General features: G+C 36.1%; 2 protein-coding genes and 15 non-coding genes across 17 annotated transcripts in view; all 17 read left to right on the top strand.

The window, feature by feature from the left end:
• The first annotated feature begins 1,479 nt into the window (after positions 1-1,479).
• LOC116000081 lies at positions 1,480-5,079 on the top strand. The gene is made up of 12 exons (XM_031240101.1): positions 1,480-1,992; positions 2,076-2,151; positions 2,263-2,468; positions 2,557-2,643; positions 2,756-2,848; positions 2,961-3,115; positions 3,290-3,374; positions 3,447-3,533; positions 3,611-3,730; positions 3,854-3,955; positions 4,045-4,215; positions 4,731-5,079. Exons 1-11 carry the CDS (start codon positions 1,615-1,617, stop codon positions 4,210-4,212), a joined length of 1,557 nt encoding a protein of 518 aa, XP_031095961.1. The 5' UTR covers positions 1,480-1,614; the 3' UTR covers positions 4,213-4,215; positions 4,731-5,079.
• A 1,054-nt stretch (positions 5,080-6,133) lies between these two features.
• Positions 6,134-6,215, top strand: TRNAS-UGA. Its single transcript has one exon. It is a non-coding gene; the product is annotated as a tRNA-Ser (tRNA).
• A 168-nt stretch (positions 6,216-6,383) lies between these two features.
• TRNAS-UGA lies at positions 6,384-6,465 on the top strand. Its single transcript has one exon. It is a non-coding gene; the product is annotated as a tRNA-Ser (tRNA).
• A 583-nt stretch (positions 6,466-7,048) lies between these two features.
• On the top strand, positions 7,049-7,130 carry TRNAS-CGA. Its single transcript has one exon. It is a non-coding gene; the product is annotated as a tRNA-Ser (tRNA).
• A 115-nt stretch (positions 7,131-7,245) lies between these two features.
• TRNAS-UGA lies at positions 7,246-7,327 on the top strand. Its single transcript has one exon. It is a non-coding gene; the product is annotated as a tRNA-Ser (tRNA).
• A 112-nt stretch (positions 7,328-7,439) lies between these two features.
• TRNAS-CGA lies at positions 7,440-7,521 on the top strand. Its single transcript has one exon. It is a non-coding gene; the product is annotated as a tRNA-Ser (tRNA).
• A 113-nt stretch (positions 7,522-7,634) lies between these two features.
• Positions 7,635-7,716, top strand: TRNAS-CGA. Its single transcript has one exon. It is a non-coding gene; the product is annotated as a tRNA-Ser (tRNA).
• Positions 7,717-7,830: 114 nt separating this feature from the next.
• TRNAS-CGA lies at positions 7,831-7,912 on the top strand. Its single transcript has one exon. It is a non-coding gene; the product is annotated as a tRNA-Ser (tRNA).
• Positions 7,913-8,017: 105 nt separating this feature from the next.
• Positions 8,018-8,099, top strand: TRNAS-CGA. The gene has a single exon. It is a non-coding gene; the product is annotated as a tRNA-Ser (tRNA).
• Positions 8,100-8,197: 98 nt separating this feature from the next.
• On the top strand, positions 8,198-8,279 carry TRNAS-CGA. Its single transcript has one exon. It is a non-coding gene; the product is annotated as a tRNA-Ser (tRNA).
• A 114-nt stretch (positions 8,280-8,393) lies between these two features.
• On the top strand, positions 8,394-8,475 carry TRNAS-UGA. Its single transcript has one exon. It is a non-coding gene; the product is annotated as a tRNA-Ser (tRNA).
• Positions 8,476-8,588: 113 nt separating this feature from the next.
• On the top strand, positions 8,589-8,670 carry TRNAS-CGA. Its single transcript has one exon. It is a non-coding gene; the product is annotated as a tRNA-Ser (tRNA).
• A 114-nt stretch (positions 8,671-8,784) lies between these two features.
• TRNAS-UGA lies at positions 8,785-8,866 on the top strand. Its single transcript has one exon. It is a non-coding gene; the product is annotated as a tRNA-Ser (tRNA).
• A 186-nt stretch (positions 8,867-9,052) lies between these two features.
• TRNAS-CGA lies at positions 9,053-9,134 on the top strand. Its single transcript has one exon. It is a non-coding gene; the product is annotated as a tRNA-Ser (tRNA).
• A 114-nt stretch (positions 9,135-9,248) lies between these two features.
• Positions 9,249-9,330, top strand: TRNAS-UGA. The gene has a single exon. It is a non-coding gene; the product is annotated as a tRNA-Ser (tRNA).
• Positions 9,331-9,608: 278 nt separating this feature from the next.
• On the top strand, positions 9,609-9,690 carry TRNAS-UGA. The gene has a single exon. It is a non-coding gene; the product is annotated as a tRNA-Ser (tRNA).
• A 2,677-nt stretch (positions 9,691-12,367) lies between these two features.
• The window catches only part of LOC115998736, a 6,499-nt gene continuing 4,667 nt past the window's right edge, over positions 12,368-14,199 (top strand). Inside the window, exon 1 of the mRNA XM_031238383.1 lies at positions 12,368-13,360. Coding sequence (XP_031094243.1) covers positions 12,442-13,323 — 882 coding nt within the window. The 5' untranslated portion in view covers positions 12,368-12,441 and the 3' untranslated portion in view covers positions 13,324-13,360. The remainder of the gene's footprint in view (positions 13,361-14,199) is intronic.

The raw sequence follows: 14,199 nt of genomic DNA, 5'->3' as shown, positions 1-14,199 counted from the left end.
CCCCCCCCCCCCCCCCCCCCCAATTACAAGATGAGCATGTGCAACCCCATGCAGATGGCTGGCTCCGGGGTGAAAGGGGGAGGACCTTGCCATTCTAGAGAATCGAGATGCTGCTTTCATTAAGTGAGAAAATAATTAGAACAATGAGGCCCCTCAGGAATCCAAATACCGTGGCCCCTCAGGAATCCAAACACCGTAAGAGTTTCTTATAGGAAATCCGACACCACACTATCGTAGGCCTTTTGCAGGTCTACCTTGATCGCCATAATCCCTTTACTTCCCTTTTTTTCTATTCATGGTATGAATGGTTTCTTGAGTTAGGATCATGTTATCAAGTGTGGACCTACTCGGCAAAAAACTATTCTAGTGGGGCCTGATGATTTTGCTCATGAGAGGTCTCATTTGGTTAACTAGAACTTTGGAAATGACCTTGAAAGCCACATTCAACAGAGTTATCGGTCTAAAGTCCAATGTGGATTCTGGAACTTCTTTATTCGGGATGAGAGCATGCAATAGTTACCTCATCATAGTCGGTCCTGACACCTTCTAGACGTGCTGGTAGAAGGCGGTAGGGATACCATACAGGCATACAACCCTAGACTGCCATATTTTTCATCCCAAAGACTACTTTCTTAACTTCTCCAGTAGTTGCACTTCTCACCAACTGGTCCACATGAGTCTTGGGATGACCCGATCTTCCGACAGTGGCCCCAACTCCTCTACCATGTCAAGCGGTGACCTGTAGAAAAGAGATGAGATAAAACCAGTAATGTGGTTAGCAAGCACTGTGGGGTCAGCCGTCCAGACCCCTTGAATTTTAAGGAACTTGATATTGTTTTTATTTCTTCTCATCATTGCCGAGTTGTGGTAGAAGCAGGTATTTCTATCACCCTCCTTAATCCAATTCATTATAAGAATTTCTTCTTGGCGTAAAACACTATTGAGATCGCCTATAAGACGTTTTTCAAGAGTCTGAAGGCCAAGCGAGGTAGAGTAGTTTGCGAACTGTTGAATCCCTGGGATCCTCGCCTCCAACTACCTCTTAAGCCTAAATATGTCCCAAAAACTTCAGTTTTTGGGAATATTTATTACTGAATTAAAGCCTAAATATGTTCCATTTATTACTGAATTAACGGAACTGAAGTTTTTTCGATTAATCAATCAGTTAACTGATTAACCGAAGTTTTTTAAGCTAAAGTTTTAAATCTTTAAAATAATACATATAATAATAAATTCAATTAAAATAATACCTATAATAATAAATCCATAAGAAAATATAGAAACATAATAATACCATAACAACATTACAAACATAAAAAAACACAAATTAGAAAGTCCAAACATCCTAAATAGAGTAAGTAAATTAGGAAGGCAAATATCCAAGGCGAACGTCAGTCACGTAGTAAAACGACGTCGATTTGCAGCAGCCATATTATCAGCATTTCAAAACATTAGCAGGTCCACTCTCATCCTAAACCGGTACTGAGAAAGTGACAAACAACTTATAAGCTCTGAAGAAAAAATATCATATCACCAGCCTGAGAAAACCCCAACCTTAACCCTAAATCATCATTTCTATTCTTTATGCAAGTAAAGGATTGAAATTCTTTCGCCATGGACGTGGCTTATCTTCAAGCCAAATGCATTTCTTCTCCGTTTCGTTCTCCCACTCATCATTGCCCTCTTTTAGTTCTTTCTAGGGTTTCCCATTCCTTGCTCTTCAATCCCAAACACATCAATTTGCGCCGATGGAAGAACATGTGCTCTGCTTCCAACTCCGAAACCCTCGTCGCTGGCTCTCCCTCTCCCAATGGACACCACAAATCCCACGAGGTTGTCACTGTCAAGTCAGAAGACCACGACTTGGGTGACTTAAAATCTTGGATGCACAACAACGGACTCCCTCCTTGCAAGGTCGTGCTTGATGAGAGGCCCTCCCACAATGCTAAACATCGCCCAATTCACTACGTTGCAGCCAGCGAGGATCTTCAGGTTCGGAGTGAAAGAGTAGATTCTTAATTTTCTAGTTACTCATTTTTTTTTTCCTGATTTTCCTTTTCATTTGCTTATTCTAGACAGGTGATATTGCATTTTCTGTGCCGAATTCCTTGGTGGTAACATTGGAGAGGGTTCTGGGAAACGAGACTGTCGGTAAGGTGTTATTGAATTCATGAATCTAATAAAGGTTTATTTCTTAGAGGCACTAAGAATTCGACTGGATATGATTAGAATAAGTTGACTCCTTTTGAATATACAATGCAGCTGAACTCTTGACAACCAACAAATTATCAGAACTAGCCTGCTTGGCACTCTATCTCATGTATGAAAAGAAACAAGGAAAGAAATCCTTTTGGTATCCATACATTAAAGAGCTTGACCGGCAGCGGGGTAGGGGCCAGCTAGCTGTTGAGTCGCCTCTTCTATGGTCAGAAGCTGAACTCAAGTACCTGACAGGGAGCCCGACAAAGGTTTTTGAAGCTCCCATCTGTTGAGACTGAGCTCAATATGCGGTTTCTTTCTGTATTTAGTTTTAAATTGCATTTTGTTATAATTAAGGGTGAAGTCCTTGAGAGAGCTGAAGGGATCAAGAGAGAATACAGTGAGCTTGACACAGTATGGTTCATGGCTGGATCACTTTTTCAGGTCCTTACTTCTTGGTCTATATTTGGAAAACTTTCATCCTCTTTTTCTTTGCAATTAGTGAACTTCCGGATCCTGAATCTTAATCCTGACCTTTTGGGGGGATCGTATGCAGCAATACCCTTATGATATACCAACAGAAGCATTTCCTTTTGAGATTTTCAAACAAGCTTTTGTTGCAGTTCAATCCTGTGTTGTGCATTTGCAGGTTGGTGGAATATTAAGAAACTTGATTGGCAGTTTGTTAACTGGGCAATTACCTGTATCTTTTCTACTTTACCTATTGAAAACTTTGGTGTACTTGTCTACTTTGTAATCAGAAAGTTAGTCTGGCCCGAAGATTTGCTTTAGTTCCTCTAGGACCGCCATTATTGTCCTATTGCAGCAACTGCAAAGCAATGTTATCAGCTGTTGACGGTGCTGTGCAACTTGTTGTTGATCGTCCATATAAGACTGGGGAACCTATTGTTGTTTGGTATGTGCTTAGCTACCTTCACGTATTTTCACACCTTATTCTTTTGCCCCTCTATTGTGTTCTTTTCTTTAAGTGATGGTGTTTAATATAGCAAAAGCAGCAGGCTTGTGGTTTATTGGTCACTTCCATAAAATGCGATGTACTCTTTAAACATTACATGATACATATTTGTAGGTGTGGGCCACAGCCTAATTCAAAATTGCTCATAAACTATGGTTTCGTTGATGAAGATAATCCTTATGACCGAGTCACTTTAGAGGTAATTTTCCATTTTCCTATTATTCCTGACAATATCCTCAGCTTCAAGTAAAAATCTTTCACTTTCTATCAGGCAGCATTGAATACAGAGGATCCTCAGTATCAGGACAAGAGATTGGCTGCTCAAAGGAATGGGAAATCATCTGTACAAGCTTTCCATGTACTAATTTGTTCTCTTTTTCATTTAATATTTCTTTAATCTTTTAGATGAGTTTATTACAGTACTTGTTGACACAGGTATATGTGGGAAGAGAAAAAGAGACTATTTCTGAGATGCTCCCTTATTTAAGATTGGGATATGTTTCAGACCCTTCAGAAATGCAATTTGTATTGTCTTCTCAAGGTCCTGTTTGTCCGGTGAGCTCATCTGTTTGGTGAATGGTTTGATTCTTTATTCTACTTTATCAGGCTTGGTAATTTTGAAGGATGAAAAGTTTGGTACCAGCACAAATCCTGACTTTACTCAAGCTTATTAAATAGGTGAGCCCCTGTACAGAACGGGCAGTTTTGGACCAGCTAGCTGAGTATTTCAAGACAAGGCTGCTTCGTTATCCCACCACTCTAAGTGAAGATGAGGCTTTGGTAATCTTCCTTGAACTATGTTCTGAATCCAGTCCAATGGTCTTAAATTTAGGCTTTGAACCAACTTAATATGCTTTTGTTTCTCTTAGTTGGCAGATAATGACCTGGATCCAAAAAAGAGAGTTGCTACACAGCTTGTTAGGTTGGAAAAGAGAATCCTGAACACATGCTTGCAGATAACATTGCATCTCATAGACCAGTTACCTGATCTCTCTGTATCTCCTTGCCCTGCTCCTTATGCCCCTATATTAAAATGATAGGTCTCTCTCTCTCTCTTTCTCCTTCCTCCTCCCCTCCAACTCCACCCTAAAAAATAAACTTTAAAACTCCCCTGATGTACACTTTAAATCAATCATTTTGAATTCAACCATCAAATCACACAGATTGTAGCTCAATATTCATTTCATGCTGTGTAAGTTTTCGAATACTGTAAAATATTATGATCACCAAATTTTAACTTATATTTACTTACACACAAAAAAAGAACTTGAATCAAATCTGCTTTTTTGTATTTTTTTTTTGGTAAAATTTAAAATCCTTCCTTCCCTTTAACTCGTCTTTGTTTTAGAGAAGAATTTTATCTATAGGTTGAAGGGGAGTGGTGTTGAAAGAATGAAAAGTTTGAAGGGATTGATAGCATCTGTCTTGTGTAGGCTAAGCCATCTGTCTTTCTTAATGCTAGCATGCAGTGATTGCTGGTATTCTAGCCAATGAGGGATATTCGTATCTTTGGTTGTGCATTTACTGATCCAGTCGTCTTGATCGTAACTTGCAGGGCAGGGCATTGTTCAGCAAAGAAAAAAAGAAATATTTTTTCAAAGCGAAAATGGGAGGTTGCTGGCTGCTGCAAATATTTGGTGTTGGAACATGTTGGGTCCTTGTAATTGAACTACAGTCTCTACTCTCTACCTTTATATTTTCTTTCCTCCGCTTACTTAGTTGTACATTTTCACTCTCTATTTCTCACTTCATATCTTTTAGGTTAGAATGATGGTGCGAATAGCTGCTTTTATCTCACAGTACTTCCAAGCATCGGCCTTGTGGCCTTTATTGTAAATACTTTTGATGTATCATACTATGAAACACACTTGTTTCCTGATGCAATATAAAAGCTGTTCGGATCAGAGTATGCAATCTTGGCCCAATTTTCTGGTGAAAAGCGATCTAATTATCTTGACCTTCGGGCAGATCAAGTTGTCAAAGATCCGCAAATCTCTTAAGTCAGCTCTTGGTCAGATGTCAGTTTGAAAAAAATTAAACTATTATTCCGTCTTATTTTACTTGTAATGTTTACTATTCCGACTTCTGAGCGTGTTAAGAGTGTTGAAACGTTGGTTTTCATCTGTCTTATTTTGTTTGATTGACTTTAGTTATTTGACTTGTTCAAATAACTAATAAATGGGTTTGGTAATTGCTCTTTTTTGGTAATTAGTGGCTAGAGGCTAGAGAATTAGTTATAGCGGTTAACCATTTTGACCATAGGATTGTCTTATTTCTATAGAGATGTTTGATAAAACTAGTTATTTATTATGGTATTAGTGGTTAACATGTCAAAAGACACACATGAACATGCATATATTTTATAAAAATAATTCATTTATTATATACTAATTCTTAATTATAAAAATTTAAAGTTAATAAATAATGCAGGTATTTAAACAAAAAAATATAAATAATTGTTAATTATTAATTATTTAATATTTTAACTATTATATTTAAAATACTAATTTATTATCAATATTTATAAATTTATAAATATAATATAATTACAAAATAAATAAATAAAAAAGACAAAGAAAGAGTAAAAAAAAAAAAAATTAAAATATAAAACTGCACGATGAGCCCAGTTCTCCTCTACTTTTTATAGGGGAGCCTCATGCTTAGTTGCTTACTTTTAAAGCTGTTATCTTCTCCCATGCTTGGGAATAAACATGCATTTTTTTTTTCCAAATGCCAATAGAAAACACTGTTATTTTCAAAGTTAGTGGTTGGTTGAAGCGTCAATATGTCCGAGTGGTTAAGGAGATAGACTTGTAATCTACAAGTTCGAATCTTGGTGTTGACGTTTGAATGAATCAAATGTTGTTCATTTGGGATCTTGAATTTCTTTTTGGATTGTCTTATTGGGATAACAATATAATTATCATGACTTTCCTTAAAAAAAATAGTGATTGAAGTGTCAATATGTTCGAGTGGTTAAGGAGATAGACTTGAAATCTATTGGGCTTTGCCTTCGCAGGTTTGAATCCTGCTATTGACGTTTGAATGAGTTTAAATGTTGTTCATTCGGGATCTTGAATTTCTTTTTGGATTGTCTTGAGTCAAACGTTGTTCATTTGGGATCTTGATTTTTTTTTTTTTTGGATTGTCTTATTGGGATAACAATATAATTATCATGATTTTCCTTAAAAAATATAGTGAGTGAAGCGTCAATATGTCCGAGTGGTTAAGGAGATAGACTTGAAATCTATTGGGCTTTGCCTGCGCAGGTTTGAATCCTGCTATTGACGTTTGAATGAGTTTAAATGTTGTTCATTCGGGATCTTGAATTTCTTTTTGGATTGTCTTGAGTCAAACGTTGTTCATTTGGGATCTTGATTTTTTTTTTTTTTGGATTGTCTTATTGGGATAACAATATAATTATCATGATTTTCCTTAAAAAATATAGTGAGTGAAGCGTCAATATGTCCGAGTGGTTAAGGAGATAAACTTGAAAACTGTTGGGCTTTGCCTACGCAGGTTCAAATCCTGCTGTTCACGTTTGACGAATTTCTTTTTGGATTGTCTTATTGGGATAAAAATAGTGATTGAAGCCTCAATAGGTCCAAGTGGTTAAGGAGATAGATTCAAAATCTATTGGGCTTTGCCTGCGCAGGTTTGAATCCTCCTGTTGACGTTTGAACGAGTCAAACGTTTTTCATTTGGGATCTTGAATTTCTTTTTGGATTGTCTTATTGGGATAACAATATAATTATCATGATTTTCCTTAAAAAATATAGTGAGTGAAGCGTCAATATGTCCGAGTGGTTAAGGAGATATAGTGAGTGAAGCGTCAATATGTCCGAGTGGTTAAGGAGATATAGTGAGTGAAGCGTCAATATGTCCGAGTGGTTAAGGAGATAGACTCGAAATCTATTGGGCTTTGCCTGCGTAGGTTTGAATCCTACTGTTGACGTTTGAAAGAGTCAAACGTCTTTCATTTGGGATCTTGAATTTCTTGTAGGATTGTCTTATTGGGATAACGATATAATTATCATGATTTTCCTTAAAAAAAATATAGTGAGTGAAGCGTCAATATGTCCGAGTGGTTAAGGAGATAGACTTGAAATCTATTGGGCTTTGCCTGTGCAGGTTTGAATCCTGCTATTGACGTTTGAAAGAGTCAAACATTTTCATTTGGGATCTTGAATTTCTTTTTGGATTGTCTTATTGGGATAACAATATAATTATCATGATTTTCCTTTTAAAAAATAGTGATTGAAGCGTCAATATGTCCGAGTGGTTAAGGAGATAGACTCGAAATCTATTGGGCTTTGCCTGCGCAGGTTTAACTCCTGCTGTTGACGTTTGAACGAGTCAAATGTTTTTCATTTGGGATATTGAATTTCTTTTTGGACTGTCTTATTGGGATAACAATATAATTATCATGATTTTCCTTAAAAAATATAGTGAGTGAAGCGTCAATATGTTCGAGTGGTTAAGGAGATAGACTCGAAATCTATTGGGCTTTGCCTGCGCAGGTTTGAATCCTGCTGTTGACGTCTGAACAAGTCAAACGTTATTCATTTTGGGATCTTGAATTTCGTTTTAGATTGTCTTATTGGGATAACAATATAATTATCATGATTTTCCTTTAAAAAAATAGTGATTGATGCGTCAATATGTTCGAGTGGTTAAGGAGATAGACTCGAAATCTATTGGGCTTTGCTTGCGCATGTTTGAATCCTGCTGTTGACGTTAGAATGAGTTAAACGTTGTTCACTTGAATTTCTTTTTGGATTGTCTTATTGGGATAACAATATAATTATCATGATTTTCCTTTAAAAAAAAAGTGATTGAAGCGTCAATATGTCTGAGTGGTTAAGGAGATAAACTCGAAATCTATTGGGCTTTGCCTGCGTAGGTTCAAATCTTGCTGTTGACGTTTGTTGTTCATTTGGGTTCTTGACTTTTTTTGGATTGTCTTATTGGGATAACAATATAATTATCATGATTTTCCATAAAAAATATAGTGAGTGAAGCGTTAATATGTCCGAGTGGTTAAGGAGATAGACTCGAAATCTATTGGGCTTAGCCTGCGTAGGTTTGAATCCTACTATTGACGTTTGAACGAGTCAAATCTTTTTCATTTGGGATCTTGAATTTCTTTTAGGATTGTCTTATTGGGATAACAATATAATTATCTTCATTTTCCTTAAAAAAATATAGTGAGTGAAGCGTCAATATGTCCGAGTGGTTAAGGAGATAGACTTGAAATCTATTGGGCTTTGCCTGCGCAGGTTTAAATCCTGCTGTTGACGTTTGAACGAGTCAAATGTTTTTCATTTGGGATATTGAATTTCTTTTTGAATTGTCTTATTGGGATAACAATATAATTATCATGATTTTCCTTAAAAAATATAATGAGTGAAGCGTCAATATGTCCGAGTGGTTAAGGAGATAGACTCGAAATCTATTGGGCTTTGCCTGCGCAGGTTCAAATCTTGCTGTTGATGTCTGAACAAGTCAAACGTTGTTCATTTTGGGATCTTGAATTTCGTTTTGGATTGTCTTATTGGGATAACGATATAATTGTCATGATTTTCCTTAAAAAACATTGTGATTGATGTGTCAATATGTTCGAGTGGTTAAGGAGATAGACTTGAAATCTATTGGGCATTGCCTGCGTAGGTTCAAATCTTGCTGTTGACATTAGTATGCGTCAATATGTCCGAGTTGTTAAGGAGATAGACTTGAAATCTATTGGGCTATACCTGCGCAGGTTCAAATCCTGGTGACGTTTGTTGTTTATTTGGGTTCTTGACTTTTTTTGGATTGTCTTATTGGGATAACAATATAATTATCATGATTTTCCTTAAAAAATATTGTGAGTGAAGCGTCAATATGTCCGAGTGGTTAAGGAAATAGACTCGAAATCTATTGGGCTTAGCCTGCGTAGGTTTGAATCCTACTGTTGACGTTTGAACGAGTCAAACGTTTTTCATTTGGGATCTTGAATTTCTTTTAGGATTGTCTTATTGGGATAACAATATAATTATCATGATTTTCCTTAAAAAAATATAGTGAGTGAAGCGTCAATATGTTCGAGTGGTTAAGGAGATAGACTTGAAATCTATTGGGCTTTTCCTGCGCAGGTTCGAATCTTGTTATTGACGTTTGAAAGAGTCAAACATTTTCATTTGGGATCTTGAATTTCTTTTTGGATTGCCTTATTGGGATAACAATATAATTATCATGATTTTCCTTTTAAAAAATAGTGATTGAAGCGTCAATATGTCCTATTGGGCTTTGCTTGTGCAGGTTCGAATCTTGATGTTGATGTTTGAACGAGTCAAACGTTGTTCATTTGAGATCTTGAATTTCTTTTTGGTTTGTCTTATTGGGATAACCATATAATTATCATTATTTTCCTTAAAAAAATTGTGATTGAAGTGTCAATATGTCTGAGTGGTTAAGGAGATAGACTTGAAATCTATTGGGCTTTGCTTGCGCAAGTTTGAATCTTGCTGTTGACGTTTGAATGAGTTAAATATTGTTCATTTGGTACCTTGAATTCCTTATTGGGATAACAATATAATTATCATTATTTTTTACTTAAAAAAACAGTGATTGAAGCGTCAATATGTCCGAGTGCTGTTGACGTTTGAATGAGTTAAATATTGTCCATTTGGTATCTTGAATTTCTTATTGGGATAACAATATAATTATCATTAGTTTCCTTAAATTTGGTATCTTGAATTTCTTATTGGGATAACAATATAATTATCATTATTTTCCTTAAAAAAAACAGTGATTGAAGCGTCAATATGTCCGAGTGGAGCAAGCACGTCTCTAACGCTAGAAAAGAGCGAGTATTGTGGCACTAACAATGTTGGTCCACAAATATCAATTCTTAGCGCAAATGGTCCTTCCGGCGAAATCTCGGTCAATTTTGCACCGAAAATTTTGTCCCCTATATAGATGGGGTATGACGGTGTTTTCCTTTTACCACCATGTTTTTTCCTTAGAGTTTTTCACACTTTTAGTCCCAAGAGTATTGTGACACTTACAATGTTGATTTACAACTTTCAAAACTTGCATAATTGGTCCACGGTTATCAATTTCTTAGCGAAAATAATCATTTTAGTGAAATCTTCGCAAAAGGAAAAGACCATTATACCCCTGCTATTTTTTGAAGTATAATTACATGGAAAACACTAAAGAAGCCTCAACTAGTAATAATTCTAAAAAACTTAAACAACTAAATAAAATTATGAATAATAAAAACAAATTAAAACTATAAGAGTTAGAATGGAAAAGGATATCTAGTTATCATAGAAACATTTATATTACTTATTGTGAAAATGTTACTGGAAAACATTATCATGCATTGTGCTAAATATAAACATGAAATAAATAATATAAGAAAATTAGAAAAATAAGAAAATAGAAATTGAAGATCAAATAGCAATAAAAGGACAAGAATTAATATCAAATATAATAGAAAAAGTACAAAAACATTTAAAATTTTAGAATATCTCAATTAAGTTATTATTTACATAAGAGAAAATAGGTCGTAGCCTACAAAAAATAAATTGGTCAGAGCTTGGAAGATATAAGTGAAAAATGCATATTTATAGTAAAGAATATAATTAAAACTTCAAAAACGTAACTAATGTTGAGAAAACATTTAAACAAAATGGAATTATTAGAAGAATTATTAAAACTTACATGTTGTTATTTTAGCCTTCCTTAAGTCAATTTTTCGGAATAATGTAAACTCGATTGTACGCCAAAGTAATATAAAGAAGATAACCGAAAAGTAAAGTAGAGAAAACTGGATATCCTGTAACATTTTCACAAGTAATGTATGTGTATATATATATATGTATGTGTGTCTATATATATATATATATATATATATATAGGGGCGCACTCCCTTGCGAATTACCGCCCAAGTAGTAAATGAGAACACTCCACAGCCGTCCATGTGTCCAGATCAACGAATCAGCTGCAATTTTAAAAAATGACGCGGTGACATTTTCGTAAATAACTGAAACTTTGGTGCATCTAGTTTCACTTACAAGTGCACATATTTTCGCACCTATTTCACTTACAAGTGCAAGTAATTTACCTTGTTAATATTCATGCACCTATTTTCACAAATATTTTCACTTACAAATGCAAGTAATTTACCTATTTAATATTCATGCATCTGGTGCAACCTAGGTGCACCTAATTATAACATTAGGTGCACTTAGTATTGATGCTCAGTGTACAATTCACTTGCACCTGTATATAATACAATTTACTTGCATCTGCAATACATTTTACTTGCACTTGTGCAAGTAATTTACTTTGTTAACATTTATGCACCTTGGTGCAACCTAGGTGCATCTAGTTATAACATTAGGTGCACTTAGTATTGATGCTTATTGTACAATTTACTTGCACTTGTAATACATTTTACTTGCACGTGTGCACCTATTTTCACTTACAAGTGCAAGTAATTTACCTTGTTAACATTTATGCACCTGGGTGCATCTAGGTGCACCTAGTTATAACATTACATGCACCTAGTTATAACGTTAGGTGCAACTACATTTCAGACACGTGGCGCGCTGCGATTCGTTTGTAGTTCTCTCTTAGTCGGCCCGTACGCACCTGAACTCGATCCTATATATATATATATATATATATATATATATATATATATATATATATATATATAAAGAACTATATAAAGAAATTAGAATAGAAATGTGTGAGTGTTTTAAGAAAGCGATTAAATTTATATCTTTTCACATACTTTGTTATATTGGGTATAATGTATGAGTGTCTTTAGAGTTGAGAATTTAACCTTTAGAGGAGTAGAAAGCGATTAAAATGGTAAAGGGCAATGCATATATGACCACGCGTCCAGTTACTAGAAGCAGCCACAGAAAGCAAATTTCCCACTTTGCATCTAAGAACGTACATACGTGTCATGCTTTTTGGGGTGAGTGCTCTGTACGTGTCTCACCTTCCGTTGGTCCTCTCATGGCGTCCAATCGCGGCGCCCCATTTCCATTTCCATGGATGCGCTGCTTTTCTCCCGTGGCCCCATTCCACCCTGTTTCTGGTTTGCCCTAGACACGTGGTCTCTCCTCACCCACCGACTTTGCTCTCTCTGCCCAGCATGTTACCTATTATCCACGCCTTACCCATCATACCAAACTATTCTCTATCTCCATCTCCATCTCCGCAGTTCATCTTACCGGAGCGGAGAAGAAGAAGAAGAGAGGGCGATGCGTATGGACGCCGGAAATGGGTGGGGTCCCACCCCCGCCGCTTCTCGCGACAAGACGATAATCAACCGTATGATGCTAAGATTCCGGCCAATAGCTCCCAAGCCGGCCGCCGATACTCCTTCAACTACGACTACTCCTGCTTCTTCATCTGGATCCAAATCCAAAGATCTTGTTACTGAACGGCCCAGATCTAAGCGAAAGTATGTTAGGGTTAAGAAGATGAGAAAGCCTAAGGGTATTAGAACGCAAAATATTTGTAATAATAATGATAGGAGAGGTGAAGAAGAGGGAAAAAGTGAGAGGATGACCGTGCTCTCGCTTCAGTTACTGCCCGAAAGTAGTAGTTGTAACACAAATTTCAACAGAAGTTCACCTAACAAGGGTTCTTTACAGAAACCCTTTTTGATGAACTTTGATGACACCCAGTTGGGCGCTCCGGGATGGAGAGATGGGAGCGGCAGGGTGGTGGAGTCGTGGGTGATGGTGGACGGGATGACCCACACGTGGGTAGACGGGGGAGAGTTGGGGTATTCCGACACGGAGAAGATGAAGAATCTAGAGAGAGACTCATGCCCCGCCCTCATCTCCGACGCTCTCAACCGCGTACAGTGGGTCAACCCGGCTTACCGGAAGCTGGTGGATCCGTGGCACCACGACGGAGCCGCCGCCGCCACCGCGCCGGAGCTCATCGTGCGCCTCTCAATAACTAAAAATGTGATTTTTCCGGCGGCAGCGTTTGCATGCACCGTGAGGGTGGTTTACTGGTGGCAGACGGCGAAGATGCAGTCCAAAACGATGCCGTGCGATGTGTGGAAGATGGAGTTTGGAGGTCTTGCATGGAGACTGGACGCCAAAGCCGCGCTTTGCTTGGGGCGTTAGATAAAATTGTCTAACATAATTTCTGTGCTCACTTAAGGTAATGCATCACTACATCTATTATATAAGTGTGTCGATGTGAGGGAGAGAACAATATATAGTATGGATTATATATGGAACCTCCAATCCATCATAATCATTCCTAATTGTATAATATATGCACTTTCCTGTATAAACATCATCTAATCTAAAGTAAACAAGTGTAAAATGCTTTAATTTAGACTCGTTTTTATGAAATGAAATGTAACCATATCTATATTTATACTATACATCATACACAACACCCACCTATATCTTGCTAAAAAAATTTATCCATATATATATATATATATATATATATATATATATATATATATATATATATATATATATATATACACACACACACTTTACACACAGAGTGAGTGAGTGAGTGAGTGCGAGAGAGAGAGAGAGTGTGTTTTAGTCTTGTTTCTTTTGGGTAATATTCTATAAAATTAATTATATTTTAATTAATAGAATTCTATAAAATTCAATTATAATTTCTGCAAACCCTTTACATAAACATAAGAAGTTTTTTTTTGAAAACCATAAACATAAGAAGTTAGGAGATAAAAATAGTTAAAGATAAATTATACTCCGTATTTCTTTCAAAACAATAAATTTGAACTAAAACTTTATGCTATATAATCCCCATTCCATAAGATGTAACAAAAGGGGAAAAAGTATAACAGATGTGGGATTGAAATATATTCACTTTTCGACGACATTTCTGCATTAAATTCAACAACATTCTTATTGGCTGATTTAGGTATATATGATAATTTCTTTTTTGATACAAGTTATATATATATATATATATATATATATATATATATATATATATATATATATATATAT

This window comes from Ipomoea triloba, chromosome 12, assembly GCF_003576645.1.
Source record: "Ipomoea triloba cultivar NCNSP0323 chromosome 12, ASM357664v1".
In the NCBI taxonomy this organism is placed as follows: domain Eukaryota; kingdom Viridiplantae; phylum Streptophyta; class Magnoliopsida; order Solanales; family Convolvulaceae; genus Ipomoea; species Ipomoea triloba.
Note: the sequence above shows the minus strand (reverse complement) of the source record. Positions and strands in the feature narration are given on the sequence as shown.